Source organism: Stenella coeruleoalba, assembly GCF_951394435.1.
Source record: "Stenella coeruleoalba genome assembly, chromosome: 3".
Taxonomy (NCBI): Eukaryota; Metazoa; Chordata; class Mammalia; order Artiodactyla; family Delphinidae; genus Stenella; species Stenella coeruleoalba.
In genome coordinates, this window is record NC_137148.1 from 144,400,532 (window position 1) to 144,424,246 (window position 23,715).

The 23,715-nt window shown below is 46.0% G+C and overlaps 1 protein-coding gene across 3 annotated transcripts in view; it reads right to left on the bottom strand.

Annotated features, from left to right (window-relative positions):
* Positions 1 to 17,958: 17,958 nt before the first annotated feature.
* Positions 17,959 to 23,715, bottom strand: part of SLIT3 (slit guidance ligand 3) — a 610,083-nt gene continuing 604,326 nt past the window's right edge. For all 3 annotated transcript variants that reach the window (XM_079918438.1, XM_079918437.1, XM_079918439.1), the window contains 4 exons: positions 23,512 to 23,666; positions 22,575 to 22,860; positions 21,275 to 21,483; positions 17,959 to 18,995 (listed from right to left, as the gene is read on the bottom strand). In XM_079918438.1, coding sequence (XP_079774564.1) covers positions 18,760 to 18,995; positions 21,275 to 21,483; positions 22,575 to 22,860; positions 23,512 to 23,666 — 886 coding nt within the window. In that variant the 3' untranslated portion in view covers positions 17,959 to 18,759. The remainder of the gene's footprint in view (positions 18,996 to 21,274; positions 21,484 to 22,574; positions 22,861 to 23,511; positions 23,667 to 23,715) is intronic.

Genomic DNA, 23,715 nt, shown 5'->3' on the forward strand with positions numbered 1-23,715 from the left:
AGTGTAGCTACCTCAGGTTTCTTTTGATTTTCATTTGCTTGGAATATGTTTTTTCACCCCTGCATTTTTAGTTTTTGTGTGTCCTCACATCTGAAGTGAGTTTCCTGTAGGCAGGATATAGATTTGTCTTTAAAAAAAAAAATCCATTCAGCCACTGTATTTGATCAGAGTATTGAGTCCCTATACATTTAAAATAATTATTGATATATATGTTCTTATTACTATTTTGTTAATTGTTTTCTGGCTCTTTTGTAGTTCATTTGGTCCATTCTTCTCTTGCTGTCTTCCTTTGTTAACTGATGATTTTCTGTAGTGTTATGCTTACAGTTCTTTATCTTTTGTGTGTCTACCATAGGTTTTTGCTTTGTGATTACCATGAGGCTTACGTAAAACAACTTATATCTATAACAATCCATTTAAAGTTGATAACAACTTAAGCTCAAATATATTCTAAAGCTGTACATTTTAACTGTCCCCTCAGGTTTTGCTTTTAATGTCACAATCTGTATCTTTTTATCTTGTATATCCATTAACAAATTATTGTAGTTATGGCTATTTTTATTATTTTGTCTTTTAACCTTCATGTTAGCTTTAGAAGTGATTAACTCGCCACCTTTACAACATTAGGTTATTCTGACTTTTACTATATATTTACCAGTGAGATTTATGCTTTCATATGTTTTGCTGTTGCTAATGAGCACCTGTAAGTTTCCACTTAAGTCCCTTTAACATTTCTTGTAAAGCTGGTCTACTGGTGATGAACTCCTTTAGCTTTTGCTTGTCGGGAAAACTTAATCTGTTCTTCAACTCTGAAGGAGAGATTTGCTAGGTGGATATTCTTTGTTGGCAGTTTCTTTCTTTCAGCACTTCGAATATATTGTGCCACTCCCTTCTGGCATGCAACATTTCTGGTGCAAAAAAACTGTTAACAACTTGTAAAAACAAGTTGTTACATACAATGTGTGCCCTTGTATGTAACAAGTTGTTTTTCTCTTCTTTTAAGATTTTCTCCTTGTCTCTTTTTTGTTGTTTGTTTTTTTGGCTGCGTTGGGTCTTCATTGTTGTGCACGGGCTTTCTCTAGTTGGGACGAGTGGGGGCTACTCTTCGTTGTGGTGAGTGGGCTTCTCACTGCAGTGGCTTCTCTTGTTGTGGAGCACGGGCTCTAGGCACGTGGTCTTCAGTAGTTGCAGCATGAGGGCTCAGTAGTTGTGACACGCGGGCCCCAGGGCATGTGGGCTTGTGGCGTGTGGGCTCAGTAGTTGTGGTGCACAGGCTCAGTAGTTGTGGTGCAGGGGCTTAGTTGCTCCATGGCCTGTGGGATCTTCCTGGACCAGGGATGGAACCTGTGTCCCCTGCATTGGCAGGTGGATTCTTAACCACTCTGCTACCAGGGCAGTCCCTCTCTTTGTCTTTAGCTTCTGGCACTTTACTTACAATTGTCTTGGTGTGGATGTTTTTGTGTTCCTCTTTTTGGAACTCTGTGGGCTTCTCGGATCTGGATTTCTGTTTCCATCTCCAGGTTAAGGAAGTTTTCAGCCATTATTTCTTCAAGTAAGTTTTCTGCTCCTTTCTCTTCTCTTTCTAGAACCCCTATAAAGTGAATGTTGGTTCAGTTGATGTTGTCCCATAATTCCTTTTACTGTCTTCAGTCTTTTTTTTTTCTGGTTTCTTTTTGCTACCCTGATTGTGTGAGTTTCACTGCCCTGTGTGAGTTCACTGATCCTTTCTTCCACTTCATCTAGTGTGCTTTTGAATCCCTCTGTTGTATTTTTCAGTGCAGTTGTTGTATTCTTAAACTCTGTGATTTCTCTTTGGTACTTTCTTATATTTTCTATCTTTGTTGAAATGTTCACTTTGTTCATACATTTTTATTTTGAGCTGAATGAACATGTTATTTTTTTCTTCTTCACTGCACAGCATGCCCAATATTAGTTCCCCAACCAGGGATCAAACCCTTCCCTCCCCCCACCCCCCCACCGGCCCTACAGTGGAAGCACGGAGTCTTAGCCACTGGACCACCAGGGAAGTCCCTGAGTGAACATCTTTATAACCATTATTTTGAACTCTTTCATCAGGTAAATCACTTATCTTCATTTCATTAAGGTCTTTTCTGAGATATTAGCTTGTTCTTTCATTTGGAACATATTCCTCTGTTTCTTCATTTTCCTTGACCTCTACGTTTGTTTCTAGTATTAGATAAAAAAGTCACCTCTCCCTGTCTTGAAGTAGTGACATCATTTAGGAGATGAACCTTATTGTTCAATCTTGGCCTAGCTCTTGGTTGTCCCTCAAACCATTGTGATTGTCCAAGCAGCCTTACCACTTTTAAAAAAAATTTGAAGTATAGTTGATATACAATATTATATAATTTACAGGTATATAATATAGTGATTCACAATTTTAAAGGTTATACTCCATTTATAGCTATTATAAATATGGGCTATGTTCCCCATGTTGTACAGTATATCCTTGCAGAATATTTTATACATAATAGTTTGTACCTCTTAATCCCCTACCCCTATGTTGCCCCTCCCCCCTTTCCTCTCCCCACTGGTAACCACTAGTTTGTTCTCTATAACTGTGAGTCTGCTTATTTTTTGTTATATTAAATAGTTTGTTGTATTTTTAGATTCCACAAAGTGATATCATACTGTATTTGTCTTCCTCTGTCTGGCTTATTTCATTTAGTGTAATACCTTCCAAGTCCATCTGTGTTATTGCAAATAGCAACATTTCCTTCTTTTTTTGTGGCTGAGTAGTATGTAGTATTCCATTTTTGTGTGTGTGTGTGTGTGTGTGTGTGTGTGTGTGTGTGTGTGTACCACATCATCTTTATCCATTCATCTGTTGCTGGACAGTTAGTTGCTTCCATATCTTGACAATTGTAAGCAATGCTGCTCTGAACATTGGGGTATGTGTATCTTTTTGAATTAGTGGGTTTTTAAAAATTTTTTTGTTTGGATATATACCAGGAATGGAATTGCTGGATCATATGGTCGTTTTATTTTTAGGTTTTTGAGAAACTTCCATACTGTTTTCCATAGTGGCTGCACCAATTTACATTGCCACCAACAGTGTAGGAGGGTTCACTTTTCTCCACATCCTCACCAATATTTGTTATTTGTGTTCTTTTTGAGTATAGCCATTCTAACAGGTGTGAGGTGATATCCCATTGTGGTTTTTTAAAAAAATAAATTTATTTTATTTTTGGCTGCGTTGGGTCTTCGTTGCTGTGCACAGGCTTTCTCTAGTTGCAGTGGGCGGGGGCTACTCTTCATTGCGGTGCATGGGCTTCTCATTGTGGTGGCTTCTCTTTTTGAGGAGCATGGGCTCTAGGTGCACAGGCTTCAGTAGTTGTGGCTCGTGGGCTCTATAGCACAGGCTCAGTAGTTGTGGCTCATGGGCTTAGTTGCTCCACGCATGTGGTATCTTCCCAGACCAGGACTCGAACCGGTGTCCCCTGCATTGGCAGGTGGATTCTTAACCACTGCACCACCGGGGAAGCCCCCCATTGTGGTTTTGATTATCATTTCCCTGATGATAAGTGATGTTGTACATCTTTTCTTGTGCCTGTTGGCCATCTTTGTTTCCTCTCTGGAAAAATGTCCATTTAGTTCTTCTGCCTATTTTTTAATCAGTTGTTTTTTTCAGTGTTTATTTTTTAAATTTTGAGTTGTATGAGCTGTTTACACATGTATATTAACTCTTTATTAGTCATATTATTTGCAAATATTTTGTCCCATTCAGCAAGTTGTTTTTTCATTTTGTTGATAGTCTCCTATTCTATGCAAAAGCTTTAAAGTTTTAATTAGGTCCCATTTGTTTGTTTCTGCTTTTATTTCCTTTGCTTTAGGAGACAGATCCAAAAAAATATTACTATGATTTATGTCAAGCAGTGTTCTGCCTTTGTTTTCCTTTAGGAGTTACATAGTATTAGGTCGTATATTTAGGTCTTTAATCCATTTTGAGGTGTTTTTTTTTTTGTATATGGTGTTACAGTATGTTCTACTTTCATTCTTACTTTTTTTTTTTTTGCGGTACTTGGGCCTCTCACTGCTGTGGCCTCTCCCGCTGCAGAGCACAGGCTCCGGACGCACAGGCTCAGCGGCCATGGCTTACGGGGCCAGCCGCTCTGCGGCATGTGGGATCTTCCTGGACCGGGGCACGAACCTGCGTCCCCTGTATTGGCAGGCGGACTCTCAACCACTGAGCCACCAAGGAAGCCCTACTTTCATTCTTTTACATGTAGCTGTCCAGTTTTCCCAGCACTACTTACTGAAGAGACTGTCTTTTCTCTGTTATGTATTCTTGCCTCCTTTGTCATAGATTAATTGACCATAAGTGCATGGGTTTATTTCTGAGTTCCGTATTCTGTTGCATTGATCTATGTGTCTGTTTTTGTGCCAGTACCATACTGTTTTGATGACTGTAGCTTTGGAGTATAATCTGAAGTTAGGGAGTGTGATTTCCCTAGCTCTGTTCTTTTTTCTCAAGATTGTTTTGGCCATTTGGGGTCCTTTGTGTTTCCATACAAATTTTAAAATTATTTGTTCTAGTTCTGTAAAAAATGCCACAGGTATTTTGATAGGGATTGCATTGAATCTGTAGATTGCCTTGGGTAGTATGGTAATTTTAACAATATTTATTCTTTCAATCCAAGAACACAGTATATCTTTCTATCTGTGTTGTCTGCAATTTCTTTCATCATTGTCCTACAGTTTTCTGAGTAGAGGTCTTTTACGTCCTTAGGTAGGTTTATTCCTAGGTAATTCTTTCATTTTGTCATGATAGTAAATGGGATTGTATCCTTAATTTCTCTTTCTGCTAGTTCATTGTTAGTGTATAGAAATGCAAGTGATTTCTGTATATTAATTTTGTGTTCTCTCACTTTACCAAATTCATTGATGAGCTCTAGTATTTTTCTGGTAGTGTCTTTAGGATTTTCTATGTATAGCATCATATTATCTACAAACAGTGACAGTTTTACTTCCTCCTTTCCAATTCGGATTCCTTTTATTTCTTTTTCTTGTCTGATTGCTGTGGCTAGACTTCCAATACTATGTTGAATAAAAGTGGCGATAGTGGACATCCTTGCTTTGTTCCTGATCTTAGAGGAAATGCTTTCAGCTTTTCATCATAGAGTATTATGTTAGCTGTGGGTTTTTTGCATATGGCCTTTATTATGCTGAGGTATGTTACCTCTATACCCACCTTCTGGAGAGTTTTTTATCATAAATCGATGTTGAATTTTGTCAAAAGCTTTTTCTGCATCTATTGGGCTGATCATATGGTTTTTATTCTTCAATTTGTTAATGTGGTATATCACATTGATTGATTTGTAGATACTGAAAAATCCTTGCAACCCTGAGATGAATCCCACTTGATCAAGCTGTATGATCCTTTTAATGTATTGTTGGATTCTGTTTGTTAGTATTTTGTTGAGGATTTTTGCATCTATGTTCATCAGTGAAATTGGCCTGTAATTTTCTTTTTTGGTGATATCTTTGTCTGCTTTTGGTATTAGAATGATGCTGGCCTCATAGAATGAGTTTGGAAGTATTCCTGCCTCTGCAATATTTTGGAATAGTTTGAAAAGGTTAGGTGTTAATCTTTTTTAAGTGCTTGGTAGAATTCTCCTGTGAAGCTGTCTGGTCCTGGACTTCTATTTGTTTTGAACTTTGAAATTACTAATTCAATTTTGTTATTGGTAATTGGTCTGTTCATATTTTCTATTTCTTCCTGGTTCAGTCTTGGGAGATTGTACTTTTTTAAGAATTTCTGTATTTCTTCTAGGTTGTCCATTTTATTGTCATATAGTTGTTTGTAGTAGTCACTTATGATGCTTTGTATTTCTGTGGTGTTGGTTGTAACTTCTCCTTTTTCATTTCTGATTTTATTGATGGGCCCTCTCCCTTTTTTTCTTGAAGAGTCTGGCTAAAGATTTAAAAACTGTTTATTTTTTCAAAAAACCAGCTTTTAGCTTCATTGATATTTTCTAATGTTTTTTAGCCTCTACTTAATTTACTTCTGGTCTGATATTTATTTCTTTTTTTTTTACTAGCTTTGGGCTGTGTTTGTTCTTCTTTTTCTAGTTGCTTTAGGTGTAAGATTAGATTTTTTATTTGAGATTTTCCTTGTTTCCTGAGGTAAACTTGTATTGCTATAAACTTCCCTCTTTGAACTGCTTTTGTTGCATCCCCCAGGATGATTTTGGATCATCCTGTTTTTATTTTCATTTTTTCTAGGTATTTTTAAATTTCCTCGTTGATTTCTTCAGTGATTTATTGGTTGTTTGGTAGCATAGTGTTTAACCTCCACATGTTTGTGTTTCTTGCAGTTGTTTTTCTTATTGTTGATTTCTAGTCTCATAGTATTGTGGTTGGAAAAGATGCTTAATATGATTTCAGTTTTCTTAAATTTACTGAGGCTTCTTTTGTGGCCTTGCATGTTGTCTACCCTGAAGAATGTTCCATGTGCACTTGAAAAGACTGTATTCTGCTGCTTTTGGATGAAATGCTCTATATATTAATTAATTTCATCTGAGTATAATGTGTCTTTCAAGTTAATTGTTTCCTTATTGGTTTTCTGTCTGGATGATGTGTCCATTGATGGTAAATGCGGTGTTAAAGTTCCCTACTATTATTGTGTTATTGTCAATTTCTCCTTTTATGTCTGTTAACATTTGCCTTATGTATTTAGGTGCTCCTATGTTGGTGCATGTTTACAATTGTTATATATTCTCGGATTGATCCCTTGATCATTATATAGTGTCCTTTTTTGTCTCTTGTAACAGTCTTTATTGTGAAGCGTATTTTGTGTGATATAAGTATTGTTACTCCAACTTTTTTCCTTTTTTTTTTTTGATTTTGATTTTATTTTGGTTGCACCGTGTGGCATGTGGGATCTTAGTTCTCCAACCAGGGATTGAACCCATGCCCACTGCATTGGAAGCATTGAGTCTTAACCACTGGACCACCAGGGAGGTCCCATCTTGTAACAGTCTTTATTGTATTGTCTGATATAAGTATTGCTACTCTGGATTTCTTTTGATTTCCATTTGCATGGAATACCTTTTTCTGTCCCCCTCACTTTTAGTCTGTGTGTGTCTTTAGATCTTAAGTGAGTCTCTTATAGGCAGGATATATTTGGGTCTTATTTTGTATCCATTCAGCCACTCTGTCTTTTGATTGGAGCATTTAGTCTATTTATATTTAAGGTAATTATTGATATGTATGTTCTTATTGCCATTTTGTGAATTGTTTGGTGGTTGTTTTTGTAGTATTTTTTTCCCTTTTTTCTTTTTGTTCTCTTTTGTGGTTTGATAACTGTCTTTAGTGTTATGTTTGGATTTCTGTGTGTGTGTCTGTGTTTATCTATTATAGATTTTTGGTTTGTGGTTACCGTGAGGCTCTTATATAGCAATGTATATATATATATATATATATATATATATATGTAATTGTTTTAAGTTACTGATCTCTTAATTTCAAATGCACTTTAAAAATCCTGTATTTGTACTCTCCTCCCTTCATGATTACTGTTTTTATATTATATTTTGCATCTAATTGTTTTGTGTATCCCTTAACTGCTCATTGTGGATATAGATGATTTTACTACTTTTGTCTTTTAACCTTTCTACTAGCTTTGTGTGTGGATGTTTTCCAACCTTTACTGTATGTTTACCTTTACTGGTGAGCTTTTGTATTTCATAATTTTCTTGTTTCTAGTTACGGCCTCTTATTTTTCACGTAGAGAAGTTTCTTTAACATTTGTTGTAAAGCTGGTTTGATGGTGCTGAACTCTTTTAGCTTTTGCTTGTGTGTAAAGCTTTTGAGCTCTCCATCAAATCTGAATGAGAGCCTTGCTGGGTAGAGTATTCTTGGTTGTGTTTCCCTTTCATCACTTTAAACATATCGTACCATTCCCTTTTGGTCTGCAGGGAGAAAAATCAGCTGATACCTTTATGGGAGTTCTCTTGTATGTTATTTCTCCGTTCCCTTGATGCTTTTAATATTTTCTCTTTACCTTTAATTTTTGTCATTCGAATTACAATGTATCTTTGTGTTAATCCTGTATGGGACTCTCTGTGCTTCCTGGACTTGGGTGATTCTTTCCTTTCCCAGGTTAGGGAATTTTTCAGCTATTATGTCTTCAAATATTTTTTCTGCCCCTTTCTCTCTCTTCTTCTTCTGGGACCCCTATAATGCACATACTAGTTTGCTTGATGTTGTCCCAGAGGTCTTTTAAACTGTCCTCATTTGTTTTTGTTTTTTTCTGTTCACTGGTAATGATTTCCACTACTCTGTCTTCGAGCTCACTGATCGTTCCTTTGTATCATTTAGTCTACTGTTGCTTCCTTCTAGCATATCTTTCATTTCAGTTATTGTAGTCTTCATCTCTGTTTGGTTGTTCTTTATATTTTCTAAATCTTTGTTAAAAACCTCTGACTTCTTGCTATGTGCATCCATTCTTCTCCTGATCTCTTTTATCATCTTTATGATCATTACCCTGAACTCTTTCTGGGGTAGATTACCTATCTCTATTTCACTTTATTCTTCTTCTGGGGTTTTTTACTGTTCTATCAACTGGAACATGTTACTCTGCCACCTCATTTTTTCTAAGTTGCTATCTGTATTTTTATGTATCTTGTATCTTAGTTATGTTTTCTGACCTTGTAGAAGGGGTCTTTTGTAGGAGATATCCTGTGCATCCCAGCAGTGCATTCCCCTCTCATCACCGAAGTTATGTGCTATAAGGGTTCCCCCTATGAGGTTTCTGTGGGTCCTTCTGTTGTGGTGGGCTGACTGTGTGTGTGGTCTCTTAGGCTTGGTTGGCCCCAGCCTGGTTGGATGCCAGGTCCTGCCTTGTGTAGAGGCTGCTGGCTGCTGGTTAGCAGTGTCTGATCACAAGGTGGCTGACTGCAGAACCCCAGGGGCCCAGGGGCTAGTGCTGGCTACCTGGTGGGTGGAGTCAAGGTCCAGAAGACTCCAGGGCTGTTTCCCACTCACTGGTGGGCGAAGCCCCATCCTGGGGTTAGTGCTGAACTATTGGCAGGCAGAGCTGTGTCCTGGAGTCTGACTTCAGGGCTCAGGGATCCCAGAACTTGTATCAGATCACTGTTGGGTGGGGGGTGTCCTGACACAGTTGGGTATGGGGTCTGGGGTGTCCCAAACCTTGTGTTGACCTGCCAGCGGGCAGGGCTGAGGACCAGCTGGTCCCAGGGCAGGGTCTGGCCTGATATGGGCAGGCTGGATCTGCAGGCTGTGGGGTTGTGGTTTTCTTGTGTCTGGTGTCTGCCCCTCGTGGGTGAGGCTGGTCTAGAGGCTAGTGCAGACTTCTTGTAGGGCAGGTCTGGGGCCTGGCCACTGGTGGGTAGAGCTGGGTCTTGGTCCTCTAGTGGGTAGGGCCATGTCTAGAGGTGACTATGGATTCAGGAAGCCTTTAGGTAGCCTGTTGCTGATGGGTGGGGATACAGTTAGTTGTTTGGCTTGAGTTGTCCCAGCACTGGCACCTACAGACTGTTGGGTGGGGCCAGGTTTGGTGTTAATGAGCTAAGGGGAGGACTCTATAATGTTGCCCACACACACCAGTGTCCATGAGGTAGAAGGAGCTCCCAAGTATGGCTGCCACCAGTGTCTATGTCCCCAGACTGAGCCACAGCCACTCCCTGCCTCTCTGGGAGATTCTCCAGATGTAAACTGGTGCACCAGATGTGTGTACAAGCTCCTTTCTGGGAGTTGCTGGGAGGACAGCAGAGGGAGAGCACAAAGATAGCACCTGTCCTCCAAGACTTCTGGAGAGGATTACAGTTGGTCCTTAAATGTGTGTTCAATCAGAAGCCTGCCCCTCAGTCTACATCTATGAAGAGAAACTCATAGGAACTTTTCCCAGAACGCCATGGGTACCTCAGTCTGTTGCCTTGTGCTTTGGCCTAGGGTATAGCTGGTTAAGAACTCTTTCTCTGTTCGTTTCAGTCCTGTGGGACCCACAAACGAAAGCCCTGCTGGCCTCCAGAGCCAGGTGATAAAGGGGTGTTCCCTGGATGGCAGTGGCAAAAATCAGGGTGCCGGCTGAGCACACAAGTTCCTTTCTAGGAGACGCCAGCAACCTCGAGTGAGGCAGAGGGAGAGTGCAAATATGGCTGTGTTCTTGGAGAGTATTCCAGTAGGCCCCTAGAGGTATGCTAATGTAGATTCAGCCCCTCAGGCTGAAGCTGTTTTTTTAAAATAAGCAAATAGGCCTCTTTCACAGAAAGACTGGGCACTTTTCACTCTGCTGCCTCTGTACTGTGGACTTTCTCAGTTTACCATAACCTTGTTGGTCTTGTGGACACAAAGATATTTTGGGGGCTTGTATGTCAGGTGCAGGTCTTAAAAGTTGGGATGCCAGATGTGGGGTCCAAACCCTTTGCTCTTCACGGAGACGCTCAGGGTTGTAAGCTCCCCCCGATCGTGGGTCACCACATGGGGGGGGGTGGGATTTATGGCGAGATTTTCTTTTAACCTCTCTGATTCATTTCAGTGTGTTTTTAAAAAAATTATTTGTTTATGTATGTATGTATTTATTTTTGGCTGCATTTGCTCTTCGTTGCTGCACTCGGGCTTTCTCTAGTTGTGGCGAGTGGGGGCTACTCTTCGTTGTGGTGTGTGGGCTTCTCATTGTGGTGGCTTATTTTGTTGCAGAGCACGGGCTCTAGGCACGCGGGCTTCAGTAGTTGTGGTATCTGTGCTCAGTAGTTGTGGCTTGCAGGCTCAGTAGTTGTGGCTTGTGGGCTCTAGAGCACAGGCTCAGTAGTTGTGGCGCATGAGCTTAGTTGCTCTGCGACATGTAGGATCTTCCCGGACCAGGGCTCGAACCTGTGTCCCCTGCATTGGCAGGCAGATTCTTAACCACTGTGCCACCAGGGAAGTCCCTTCAGTGTGTTTTTGTGTGTGTTTTTTTCTCTTAGTTACTTTTTGGGTTTCTTTCAGAGGAAATCGTTCTGTATGTAGCTGTAGATTTGGTGTGTCTATGGGAGGAGGGTGAGTCAGGATCCTCGTATGTTGCCATCTTGAATTGGAACTTATCAACTTTTCTAAATAACTGTCTGTTGTATTTATCATCTGTCATTTTGCCCACCCAGCACCTATTCCCCTTTTTCCTTGGAGAAACTTCCTGTTCGCAGTCTCTCCTGTTTCTGGCTCCAGAGGTGGTCATGTGGTACTGGCTTGGCCAATCAACCCATCTTATTCTCTTGACTATAATGTTTGGTTCAGTGATGGGCATTTGCCTCAAGTCAGGCCAGTAAGACCCAGTGACTCTTCTGGGATGTCTCTTGGAATTATTGGAAAAGAGAAGCTCTTTTTTTCTCCTGGGCTTGAAATTAGTGGTATGTACTGCTTTCAGTCTGCTGTGGCTGGGAGTCACTTTGCCATCTCCTCATCTCTCTCTTCCTGAGAATGCAGCCGATGCAGAAGAAAGACAGGTGTGCACAGGAGACCCCAAGCCCTTCTGACACTGTATGATCTCTAGGGAGCAAACACCCCTGCCTCATGCAGTAAGAACTATCTCAGCTTTTCCAATGACTTGAGACAATATACTTTGTGGCTTTAGTTGAATTGCTTTTTGCCATTTGTAATCTCCAGAGCCTTGACTGTGTCAGGTATTGTCATCCTGTTCTCTAGATGGGGAAATTGAAGTTCCTGGTGAGGTTGCCAAAGTCAAGCAGCCATGCTGGAGGAGAGGATGTGGTGATCTCCAGGGCAGGTGGAGCTGGAGAGGGAGGCCTGCCCACTTCTATCCTCCCTGCTGTCAAGCCTCAAGGCTTGCCTCACCCCCTACCTCCTGCAGGAGCTGGCAAACAGGGACGTTTACAGAATGTATTTACAGAGTCCTGGTCTGGAGCGTTCCTGTCCCTGCAGCGCTTTCCAGGGTTATGCTGCCGACCAGGTTATCATGGCATCATTATGAGAGTTGTTCCAGCACCCTCATCATATCGTGAAGCTGGGCTGCTTGTGACTTCGACTCATACTTTCTTCACTCACCTTTGACAGACCACAGACATCCTCAGTGCTCATGTCTCGATTTGATAACCTTCCATGCTCCTTTTGCCGGGGCCTAGCTGAAGGGGAGAGTTCCCGGAGATAGAAGCATAACCTTTTTCCTAATCCGTTCTTTATTTCTCTGCCAATAGAGATGCAAAGATGAATGTCCCCTGCCCCACTGTTTGTGTGTGTGTCACCTAAGCATATTAAGTTCATAATGTGTGGCTCTGAATCCTTTTGCAATGACTACATAGTAAGGACAGTGACAGTGGCACCCCATTGCTGGAAGTGTCTCAGTCCCAGTTTGCCATCAGTAATGGTGTTCTAAATACTGGTTGAGACCATCAGTCTGCCATGTGTTCCTACAAAGGGACCATCCTCCCTTGAGCGGGCCACTGTTTCTGCCCATTTAGTACCCCTACATCCGTCTTCCTTTGAACATGATTCCAGCTGACTGTTCAATGAAGGATCCGATTAATCCAAGCCAGGGTTTCCCAGTCTTAGGATGACTGTACGTTGGGCAGGATAATTCTCTGCGGTGGAGGCTGTTTTGTGCACTGCAGGATGTTGAGCAGTAGTCCCGGCCTCCATCCACTAGATGCCAGTAGCACCCTCTGCCCTGGTCATACAATCAAAAATGTCTCCAGGCGTCGCCAAACGTCTCCTGGGGTAGGGGTGGGGGCAGAGTCTCTCCCAGTTGAGAAGCTCTGCAGTGGACTGACACAAAAGGGAACTTGAGAGAGATCGATAGACCCAGAGGTCCCAAACCCGGGAGGAGGGGCTCCTTGGTCTAAGCATGGAAGATGGAGGCTGTGGGCTCCTGGCCAGGGACACCCAGGCTGTATGACATAGCACGGGCTGCCCAAAACCTAACCACCCCCCAGCCCCCTACCTCCCATTTCAGTTTTTTTTTTACACTGAAACGTAGGAAGCCAATGTCAAGGGCATCTTGATGGGGGCTCAGGGCTCCCAGCCTGTGTGGCCCTGTCTTGCTCAGGAAATACCAGGGGAGGAAGTACAGGCCTGGGTCCTTTTCCAACACTTAATGCATCTGCTGCCTACCAGTGTCTTGCTTCCAGTGGGATTCTTCACACGGGAGATAAACTGTCATCTGCCAGGGAAGTGAAGGTGACCTTCAGCTAGCCGGTAGTGGCCTTTGAACCCTTGGCATTGCTCATTCAGAATGGCCATGGGCTCCCAAGGATGCCCCAGGGCTGGGAAGCTGAGGGGTGAGCTCCGCCCGCCTCCCCTCACTCACTAGTCCTCTCGTAGTGCTGTCTTGCTCTTGGCATCACCTCTGGCCTCCTAAGAAGCTTGGGCTACCCACCTCCCTCGGATGCCACCCGGGTGAGAGCAGATAGCTACTGAGTGCCGCAGGGTCAGGCTTCCTGATTCTGTTTCTTCTTCACCCCACCCCGTGTCTAAATTCTTCAGAGAGGCCTTCCTCGACTTCACTGTGTAAAGTAGCCACCAGCTAATGTGTCAGGTCATCTCTCCTTTTTTATATTATCTGATGTTTTCTTTGATTGTTTGCTGATTGACACTCAGTTAAAAATTAAGCTCCAGGAGAACAAAGACTTTGTCTGGGTCATCTTCGTAGCCCTCGGTGCCTAGACCAAAACCTGGCACGTAGTAGATCTTCAGTAAATGCTTGTGAAAGAAGTGACAAAAGGAGGGGGTTTAATTAGGCATTGGAGTTCCCAGGAGGAGTCTTCCTTCACATCTTAATAAGTGTGCTCTGTGTTGGAGTGGCTCCCCGCTCTGTGACCCTTGGCCCCCTGTCTGTGACCATACATAACACATGCCCTGCAGACCTTAAGCCATGTGTTGGAGCTTCTCTCCCATGTCTCTGGGGAACTCTGGATCCATTTTTCCCACTTCATGGTGCAAGAAACCGATTTTTTTCACTTACTCCACACCAGACTTGCCCAAACCCCAGGAATGCAGTAACCTTTGCTCCAGGGAGTGTGAAGGTCAGGAGTAAAAATAAAGCACACACCACAGAGCAGCGCCGAGGTTATGGTATTCACAAGAGCATCTGATAGCTCTCCTGTGACTCATCCATTTATTTGAATGATACCAGCATATGACAGTCTGTTGGGAAAAAAAAACCGAAACACATTATTTATCCCATACTGGGGAAGTGGCGCTATTACATTGTTTTAAGAAAACATCTTAAAATTTTCCCTCTTAGAAATTTGTTGAGTTAGAGAAAGCAGCTTTGCCAAATGCCCCATTCTGGCTTTGCTGGCCTTGCTAGCTGGCATCTCTCATCAATTTTCCCCAAGTGTTTCCTTTGGCACTGTCTAACCCAGACTGGGAAACGTGGATAAGTGTCACCAAACCAGATAGTGCCCCAGCTTCCCGGCCATCTGGGTGCACCGGGAGACGGCGGTGGGGGAAGGTGAAGGATACTTTCCTGGCCACCAAGAAGGGATTGGAGGGCCTGTCTCAGGCTTCACTCTGCCTGGATGCCCCCTGTGGAGTCGCAGGAAGGCACCTGGGTCTCTTCCTGCCCCTGGTGTTCATTTCCTGGATGACCTTGGTCTCTGGTCTGGACACGCCATTGCTCTGATTCTCGGTGTTCCCAGCCACCAGGGACCCCCTTGGGTTCCTCCCACTCTGATATCTGGGAGCCTGTGGGCCTTTGGGGGCAGGTCCTTGTACACTAGGGGCTTCTGCTCCCAGCAAAGGCACTGCCTGGCTGCTTGGCCTGAGGGCTCAGCCTGCTGATAGCTTTGCATCCGGTGAAGGGCAAGGTTAGCTCATTCCCCATCCTGGCCACTCCTGGGTTCCTGAGGGTCATCCTGGGGGATTTTCTCCTCTTTCCCTGGCCCTAGGAGACCTCCCTCCCTTTCCTTGCCTCCTTCCTTGTTGTCCTCCTCTCTGTCACCTTTCTGAAGTGTCAGACTCAGGTTCTTTTCTATGAAGTTGAAAAGGCAAAGCCATCTTGTACAGAGGGCCTTTTGGCATGTCAATAACAACAACAACAATAGTAATAATAACAATAACATCTTACATTTAAGGTTTTTAGTTTACACTTTACAAAGAGCTTTTAAATACATTATCTCACTAACCATTTTGGGGTCCCTTGGTTGAGTCAAGAGGGACACTCCCTTCCCCTTTCCCTGAACCCTGCTCAGGAGGGGAACACAGCCTGAGCCCCTTCTTCTGCACACGTGCACATCCTTACGCACAGGCGTTGAACCATCATGTGTGCGAGTTAACCAGCGGAACTCTTTCTGTCCCGTGGGACTTTCTGTTTCTAGAATTTGGCTGCTCAAGAGAGTTTTCATCTCCAGTTGTTAGAGAAACTTCATTTTGGGGAGGATTTTCTGAATGGTTCTGAGTTTGGCATTTCATAAATTCAGGGCTACCAAAATTGAGGGGAAAGCTGAAAATCACCCCCAAGCCACACTGAGAGAAAGAACCCTGCCCTTTGGCTGTCTTGGCTGACTGTGGCTGGATTCGGGGTTGGGCCCAGGGGTGACGAGCAGAGAAAGGCCTCAGATTCTTTGGGGAGGCAGAGGGAAAGCTGTCAGCTTGGTGAGTCCTCCCAGAAAGTCAGAGACCCTGGGTGGGGCTCTCAAGATGGCAGGCTGAGCGGGCTTTGTGCTGGGTGGGGAGAGCTAGCTAGGAGTGCTGGTGGTAGAAGAAGGCTCAGGACCACCTGCCTACGTGAGGAGGGCTGGCAGGGCCTGGGGGATGGGAGGGGTATTGGGCAGATCCCAGGACACCCCTTCCAGGGGTGAGCTTCTGAGCTACCACAAATACTTTGTGACCCGTCCGGAAATCAGCATTGTCTAGCCTCAGCAAACTGAAGTCAGCAACCAGGGAAGCCCCAAGGCTATTTTGGGTGGCAAAGCCCTATCTGTTCTTCCAGGCCTTTCTCTACTTTGCCACCCGTTCTCTTCAGAGCTTGTTCTGCTACTCCCCCGCTCAAAAACCCCTGCTGGGGCCCTGTGGTCCAGCCTGCCACACACGGCTCTCTGTGGTCGAACCCCTGCTTCATGTCTACCCCATTTATCCCTGCTCCCCAGTGTGCATCCACACTCCTGCCACCCCAGACCTCTGACTGCTCCCCAAACATGCCAGGTCTTTTCATATTCCCTTGCTTTTTAATAGGGCATTCATGGAAAGTTCAACTCCCTTTCCTGTGCCCAGGCAAAGTCCTATTCATCTTTGAAGACCCAAGATAGGAAATTCCTTACTCTGGACAGCTACTTCCATATAATAAAACAATTGTCTATTTCCATGATTGTTTCTGCCTCAGAGTGTAGGATCCTTAGAGGTGGGACCTTTTTCCTTCCCATGAGGAGCAAGTCCTGGAGTTAGACAGGGTGGGCCCAGATCCCGGCTCTGTAATTTATTAGGCATCTGCTCTTGTGCACGTTAACTTCTCCATGCCTCAATTTACTGAACTGTAAAATGGCTTAGCAATGTCTTTACTACAGGGTTGTTTTGAGAATTAAGTGAATATATATTATATATTAATATATATAAATTAGAATGGTACCTAATGTATAATGTAAGTACTAAGTCAATCAGCCATTAATATTTGAAACAGTCATCATAAGGTACAGTAAGTACCTGGAACATGATGTATAGTACATATAATATATATATTTTACAGTAAATTCCTCTATCTTATCCCTCCCTCTCTCTCTTCATCCCTCTTTTTGTTGTTTCTCTCTCCTTCCCCCTTCCTTCCCTGTTTTCCCTCCTTCCTTCCTTCCTCCCTCCCTTCCTTCTCTCTCTTCTCCCTCCATCCCTCCCTCCCTCCTTCCTTCCTCCCTCCCTTCCTTCTCTCTCTTCTCCCTCCTTCCTTCCTTCCCTCCCTCCTTCCTTCTCTCTCTCTTCTCCCTCCATCCCTCCCTCCCTCCCTCCCTCCCTCCTTGCCTTCCTATCTGCCACTTGCCTTTTGTTCCTCCGTCTTCTTTTCTTTCTCCCTTCTTGATTCTTTGAGCCTTTGGCTCGCCATCAGTCCTCAGAGAACCACTGGGCTCCTCTGGGGATGCTCAGAGCTGGATGGTCCACTGGGCCCTACACTCTCCTCCCTGACTCTTCTGCAGGGGAGGCTCCTGGGGGAGGGAGCAATGGGTGCGAGACGGGGGTCGGTGTGAGCTGCTGAGCCCCTGGACCATCTGCCCTAGCCTGACTGGGGTGGAAAGGGGCAGGCGAGGGTGGGGAAGAGGCAGGGGCAAGTCCCCTTCAGGAGGGCTGGCAGTTCCTGGAGTGGAGTCTGGGCTAGACAGGCTGCCCTGGCTCACACCCCCTGATACGTAAGTCCCCCAGTCTAGAATCATTCTGGATACCAAGGAGGTAGAACAAGGAATGAACAAGGCAGAATGAAAGCAGGAAAAATAGCAGAAAAAACCATTTCCTTTTCTGGTGGGGGTTCTCTGATGAACTTAGACTGCCCGCATCTCCTGGGTTTATGCTGTTCTGGAGAAGGAATCTAGGGTTTTGAGTCTAGGCTCCAGGCTTGGCTCGTTCACTTATCAGAGATGTGGCGTAAGGAGAGTTACAGGGCTGGAGCGAGGCCTCAGTTTCCTTATCTATGAAATGGGGTTATAGTGCTTCCTTTCGCCGGGGGCAGGGGTCGCATGGAGAGAATAAGGTGCAGTGTGGATATGCACGGAAAAGTGGTACAGACGGGCAAGGGGTCTTCGTCATCATGACGGAGGCCTGGAGGTTTAGGTGTCAGAGGCCTAGGTACCCCATGGCAGGAGCCTCCCAGAACTTGCCAGTGAGCCGGGCTGCCTGCTCTCCTAGTGTCGCCTCCCAGTACGAGGTTGGCTGAGGGAGGAGAGTGGTTCAGAACTTCCAGTGGAAGGGCCAGTGCTGGGGCTTGAGGAGATGGGTGACCCCTGCGTTCCTGGAGGAGCAGCAGGGGGACTGCCTTCCTGGGGAGGGGCAGGAGAAGGGCAGCTGTTTTCAGATTTGGCAAAACAGGCTCAGATGAAGCCTGTGGCGGAGTTCAGACAGTCCTGTAATGGAATCAAGGGCAGCCAGGATGGGGAGGGGGTCTGCAGTGGGCTCAGACCCTGCAGGGGCCTGGAGCACATGGGCGGCGGCCGATGCTTTGGGTCCCAGGGAGAGTCAGAGGCCAGTGCTCAGCGGCTTTTCCTGGAAGAACTGGGCATCCTGGGCTTCGGCAACCAGGACTGAAAAGCTGGGTGCTTGTAGGGAAGGAAAAGTCATTAAAAATCGGAAGAAACAAAGAAAAACCTTTTCCTTCGCTCTTTTCCTCTTCTCGTTCTGTTTCCTGAGCTCAGTAAGCAGGTTCTGGTTTCTGCCGACTTAATGACGACAGTGTTTCCTAGACGTATAAACCTCCTCCTCCCTTCTCAGACAGGCTATCACTTCTTTATGCTCATCCTTTCGTTTTAAAACATTTTTATTAGCCTTTTTTCCTAAAACTTTTAACAGCTGTTTATAAAAACACGACAAATACACAACACAGAACAAAAAGGTCGGTAAAAATAACTCACTATATGGTACATATACTCAGATGGTGTGATATATTTATATAATAAGAGATGAAAATAGTCACTTTCCATAATAAAAATAAGTTCTATTTTTTGTTTATTTTACAATATACTTAATATTCTCTTCTTTTGCTTCCTTTCCAGCTTCTACTGCTTCACTGCGAATCTCGTGGGGGGGGGTCCCACGTGGCCGTCCCCACCCACCCGGCTGGAGTCCGGGAGGCGGAAGGGCTGCGGGGGGCCCTTAGGAACACGGGCGGCAGCCGCACTCTAAGTGTCTCTCCACCTCTTCCACGAACGAGGAGCCGTCTGTGCACTGGAACACGTATTTCCGCCGCTTGCTGCGGGTGGGCTGGCAGCACTGGGGACCGCAGCCCCCATGACATTCCATTAAGGGCACCTTGGAGGCCGTGGCACACGAGGCATAACCTTTCTGGCGGCGGATCACCTCTCGGACTACCCCCCCCAGGCATGGAGTCTCTGCAGAGGGCGGAAGAGGTAAGGGCAGGGCATTGGGGCTGGAGATGGCTGTCCGGGGTAGGCTGCTCTGAGACACTCGTGGGCCGAAGCCCGTGCGTACTTACTCATTCACTCATCCATCCGTCTCCCTGCCCACCCTCCCATAACCCATCTCACTCTTCCACAAATACTAAGTGCCTTTCCGTACCAACCTCGATAATAGGTTTAAAACTAAGCCCCGAGGATAGCAGGGTGACAAGAGCAGGCTCGGTCCCTTCCTTCAAGGAACTTAAAGATCAAACTAGATGTGGCAGATTGGGGGACTGAGGGCTAAATCCCATCCCAGACCTATGTTGCTTGTGCCACAGACACTTAGAAACCAAATTAAATGCCAACATTAAAAAAAAGAAAAAACCACAATGCCAGGAGATTGCATCTGAACATTGGGATATCTGGTTTCTTTGAAAACCAGGGGCTCTGGCAAAGCTGAGTCTGCACCCCTGCGTGGCAATGATGGGCTGAAGCCGTGGGCTTTAGACGGGGCAGGAGATCTCCAGTTTGCCCCAGTCCCCACCACTCTCAGTAGCCTGTCTCTGCTGGTATAGAGTCTAGACACTAATTACAGTGTCATTTAAATAAATACATTTGTAATGATAAACCGAGGTGCATGCTACGAAGAAACGGGATGTGTTTATACAAAATACGTGGCAAAGGAGCCTGACTAGCCCAGGGGCCAGGGATTGTCTCTGGGAAGTGATTCTGGAGTTGAGATCTGAAAGAGGAACAGTAGTCAGTGAGCCAGAGTCTGGGGGTGGGGTGTGTGTGTGTGCGCACGCGTGCGAGCTTTTCCACAAGTTGTAGAAATGAGGGGAGGGGACCCCTGGATCTGCTTAATCCTCCGGTCCCTGACCCAACTCTTCACCTTGACCCCACTACTGTCCTCAGTACATTGGGAAAGTATCTGGAGCAAGGCACTGAGAGAGAGAGTAACGGATTCAGGACTAGGATCCTCGGCCACACAGCCTTGGATCCCTGAGCCTCAGTTTCCTTGTCCAGAAAATGGTGACACATGTCCTGGTTCTTCCTGCTTTTTCAGGGGCTGTTATGAGCATCACAGAGATTGTGAATGCAAAAGGGCTTTATGCAGTTTAAAGTTTTAGGTGGTTAATGTGATGTGATGTGAATTCTGTTAAGCTTGATATAGGTTTTTAAAATTACGTGATTGTTAACAGGATCAAAAGAAGCCTAATGATAATAGGTGTGTGTGATGTGCGGGGCAGGGAGAACGCACACTCGGCAGCATGTTAACAGTTGGGCTGTCCAGCTGAAGGGAATGGGAACGCTGTTTATATTCTGGCAATTTTTCTGTTAGATCTGAAATTATTTCAGAATACATTATTTACCAAATTGGTTAAGAATGGTATTTCAACAAGGTATAAGATGTGAAAGAGTCCTCTAGTGACAGGAGGTGGCCTGCCCAGGATTCTGGTGGCAGGAAGGAAGACGAAGACTTCTCAGTTTCCATGCAGGAGAAAAACCTCCAAGGTGAGACAGAACCATTTCAGCTGGAATATAATTTAATTTCAATTTTCCTTTTTTTGCACTTACCTCCAAATTAATACACTAAAGGGGTCACTAAGAGAGGTAAGTGATTTGATGTTTCTGAAATGGGATCAGACCAAGGAACTGTCTTTTGTTGACCCAATAATGGCATGAGGTTTGGGAGGAGACTGCAGAGCAACGTCTGAAATGTTACTGTGATTAAGAACCATCGAGGGCTCTTGTTAAAGCAGGTTCTGATTCAGAAGGTCTGGGCTGGGACTGAGCGTCTATATTTCTAATAAGCTCCCAGGTGAGTCAGTGGTGCTGGTCAGTTAGAAAAGGAGGGGAGGGGAGAGGAGAGAAAGAACAACCCAGACTGCTCACACAGTCCTGGCGGTTTGCAGGGACCCCAGCTGGAACTATCCAGCTAAGCCATTTCTGAATGCTTGACCCATGGGAACCGTGTGGGATGGAGCATGTTTAGTGTGGTTTTGAACTGCTATGTGTTGGGGCTAATTTGTTATACAGCAATGGCTGACTGACACAGGAACTTACGGTGTTGCCCCCCCTCCATATTCAACATGACGGAATTTGAGGCTCAGAAAGTAACTTAATGAAGGTCATGCAGCCTCTAAGTGGCTCAGCCAGAACTGGAACTTAGGTCATCTGAACGTGGAGTCCAAGTCTGACCCCCGCATCCTTCCCGGGCACCGTCGTTTCTCCCCCCCCCCCCCCGCCGATGCGCACAGTGGACCCACCTTGTTCGCAGTGTTCCCCACTGAAGCCGGGCTGGCACAGGCAGTAGGGCTCCCCTTGATCTGAGACGTGGCATTGCCCGTGGTGACACTTGAAGGCTGAGCAGGCGTTGGCAGAGTCATTCTTGTGGTCACACAAGGCCCCTCTGTAGCCCTCGGCGCACTTGCACACATAGGAGGTCCCAGTTGCCACGCATCTCCCCTGGCTGCAGCTGGGGGCAGAGGCGAGGAGAGGGGAACCAGGCAGTCAGTGCAGCTGGAGGCTTCCTTTGTCCACCCCAGCCCAGAGCTGTGGGACCTTAGGCCTTCTCCACCCCATGGTCCACCCTCCACCGGCCCAGTGGCTGAGCATCAGTCAGCTGGAGGCTGTGAGCATCGCCCAGTGACACTGACAGCTGTGAGCCTGATGAGGCTGGCTGTTGTACCCACAGACGTCAGAACCCACGCAGTCTTCTGCCATCTTAATTGATAACATGATTACGACTGTCTCTACCACCAGCTACCACTTGCTCTGTGCCAGGCATTGGGGTAAGTGCTTTACACCTAGCATCAGTCTTATTTTCTACAATCCCCTCTCCTCTGCTGTCCTGTGCAGTAGACAGTCTTATCCACATCTCACAGATGGAGAAACTGATGCCACAGCCTGGATTCTTAATTGTGCTGCAGCATTCTCTGTACTGGGATGACATTCAGAGGCAGGGTTCATTGTAGACGTATTCGTTACAGAGTCCAACGCATACACACACACACTCCAGAGCTACCCAGGAAACTCAACCCCTTTATAGCATCCTTCACTCCTGATCCACAATATCATGTCCCAGCTTGTTCGGCCAAGCAAATTACTAGACATGGCTCTGGTGTCATCTCTGGCCGATTCAGACTTCTGAACACTGAGGATGCTGGGTCTCCTATTTTTAGCACAAGGCCTGACACATAGTAGGCCCTCAGTAAATATTTTGATGCATAATGAATGCCAGAGCCATGAAATGATTCAGCTGTGCGTGGTTATACACCCCTAGTGCCCTCATAGGGTACCACTGAGTGGGGAGTCGAGTCGGGCCGAAATGCACCCACTTGCCAAGGTGCATGCACACGGGTGCCCCTTTCGACTTCTGAAGGCCACTTGACAAGTGTTTCTCAGCTAGGCTCTGGCACACTGATGTCTCCTCTGAACAAGACCTGCTGTTTGGACGTGTTAAGTCCCTGACCTTCTAAGCAGCCCCTGTCTACAGTCTGACTGCAGTCCCTCCAGCTTCCATCAGTGCCCACTTCCCGGGCGGGGCAGAGGGGGAGGGACACCGACCTGTGGCCGAGGCAGGGGTCGCGGGCCTCCTGGTCGCACAGCAGGCCGGTCCAGCCTGGGTGGCACTCGCACACCACGCTGTCCTTCTCCACGGCACGGCACAGGCCATGCCTGCACACGCTGCAGGACTTGCAGCCCGGCGAGACGCCCAGGGCCTGCGGCGGGAGGGCCTTGAAGTCCTGCAGCTCGTTGTTGATGCGCACCTCATGGATGCAGCCGTGGAAGCCGCCCAGCGGCCGGTCCACGCCCTGGCGCAAGGCCGAGAGGCCCGTGGAGGTGGGGATGCCTGCGGGAGGGACACCAGGACAGCGACCTGAAGATACTCCCCTGCCCACCCTGCTCGCCCGAATTCCAGCCCTCGGAGGTGGACTCCTTGGGAGAAGTCTTGGGAACCTCCATGTTGAATAAGCTGCTCTGATGCCTTTTTTTTTTTTGGCACATAACCCTTTGAGAACTACTGGCCCAAGGCTGGGTTTCAGGCCCATGCTCTGCCAGACTGGTGGCTCCTTCTCTCTTTGGCCTTTGAATGACCTTAATGGCAAACATACTCCTCTACACACATCAGCTGAGACTCACAGCATCTAAGGGGGTGGCAGAGCAGAGGAAGCCCCTGTATCTGAAGGGGCTGGCCCCTGTATCCATCTCCTTCCTCCCCATTCCATCTTCACCTTCCACCATCCTCCCTAAAAAACGTGTAGTTTCTCAGAAGGAACCCTGCTCTCTTTCCTGTCCTCTTCTCCTCCCCATGATCTGGCTAACTATTCACATTTTAGGGAGCAGCTTGGTTGTCACTTCCTCCAGGAAGCCTTCATTGATTAGCTTTGGCAGTGGGTGCTGAGAGCAGCGAGCCTCACCAGTTGGCCTGGGGGTGGGTGCCCGAGCACAGGGGGCAGGTGGGAGGTGGAGGTGTTTGGGGTGGGAGGGGATGGGGCTTTACCTCCAAGGTAGAGGGGGCTGTTGATGCCCACTGTTGGCTGCTTCTGGAGCTTCCCCAGGCTTTTGGGGGCTCCTTTGTCCACCACCAGGTTCAGGGTCTGGTTTAGCATCACCAGCTCCACACTGTGAAACTGCCCATCATTCACGGTCTCCACGCTGGGCAGGAGAGAAATGGGAGAGACAGAGGATTTGCTGAGTGCCTTCC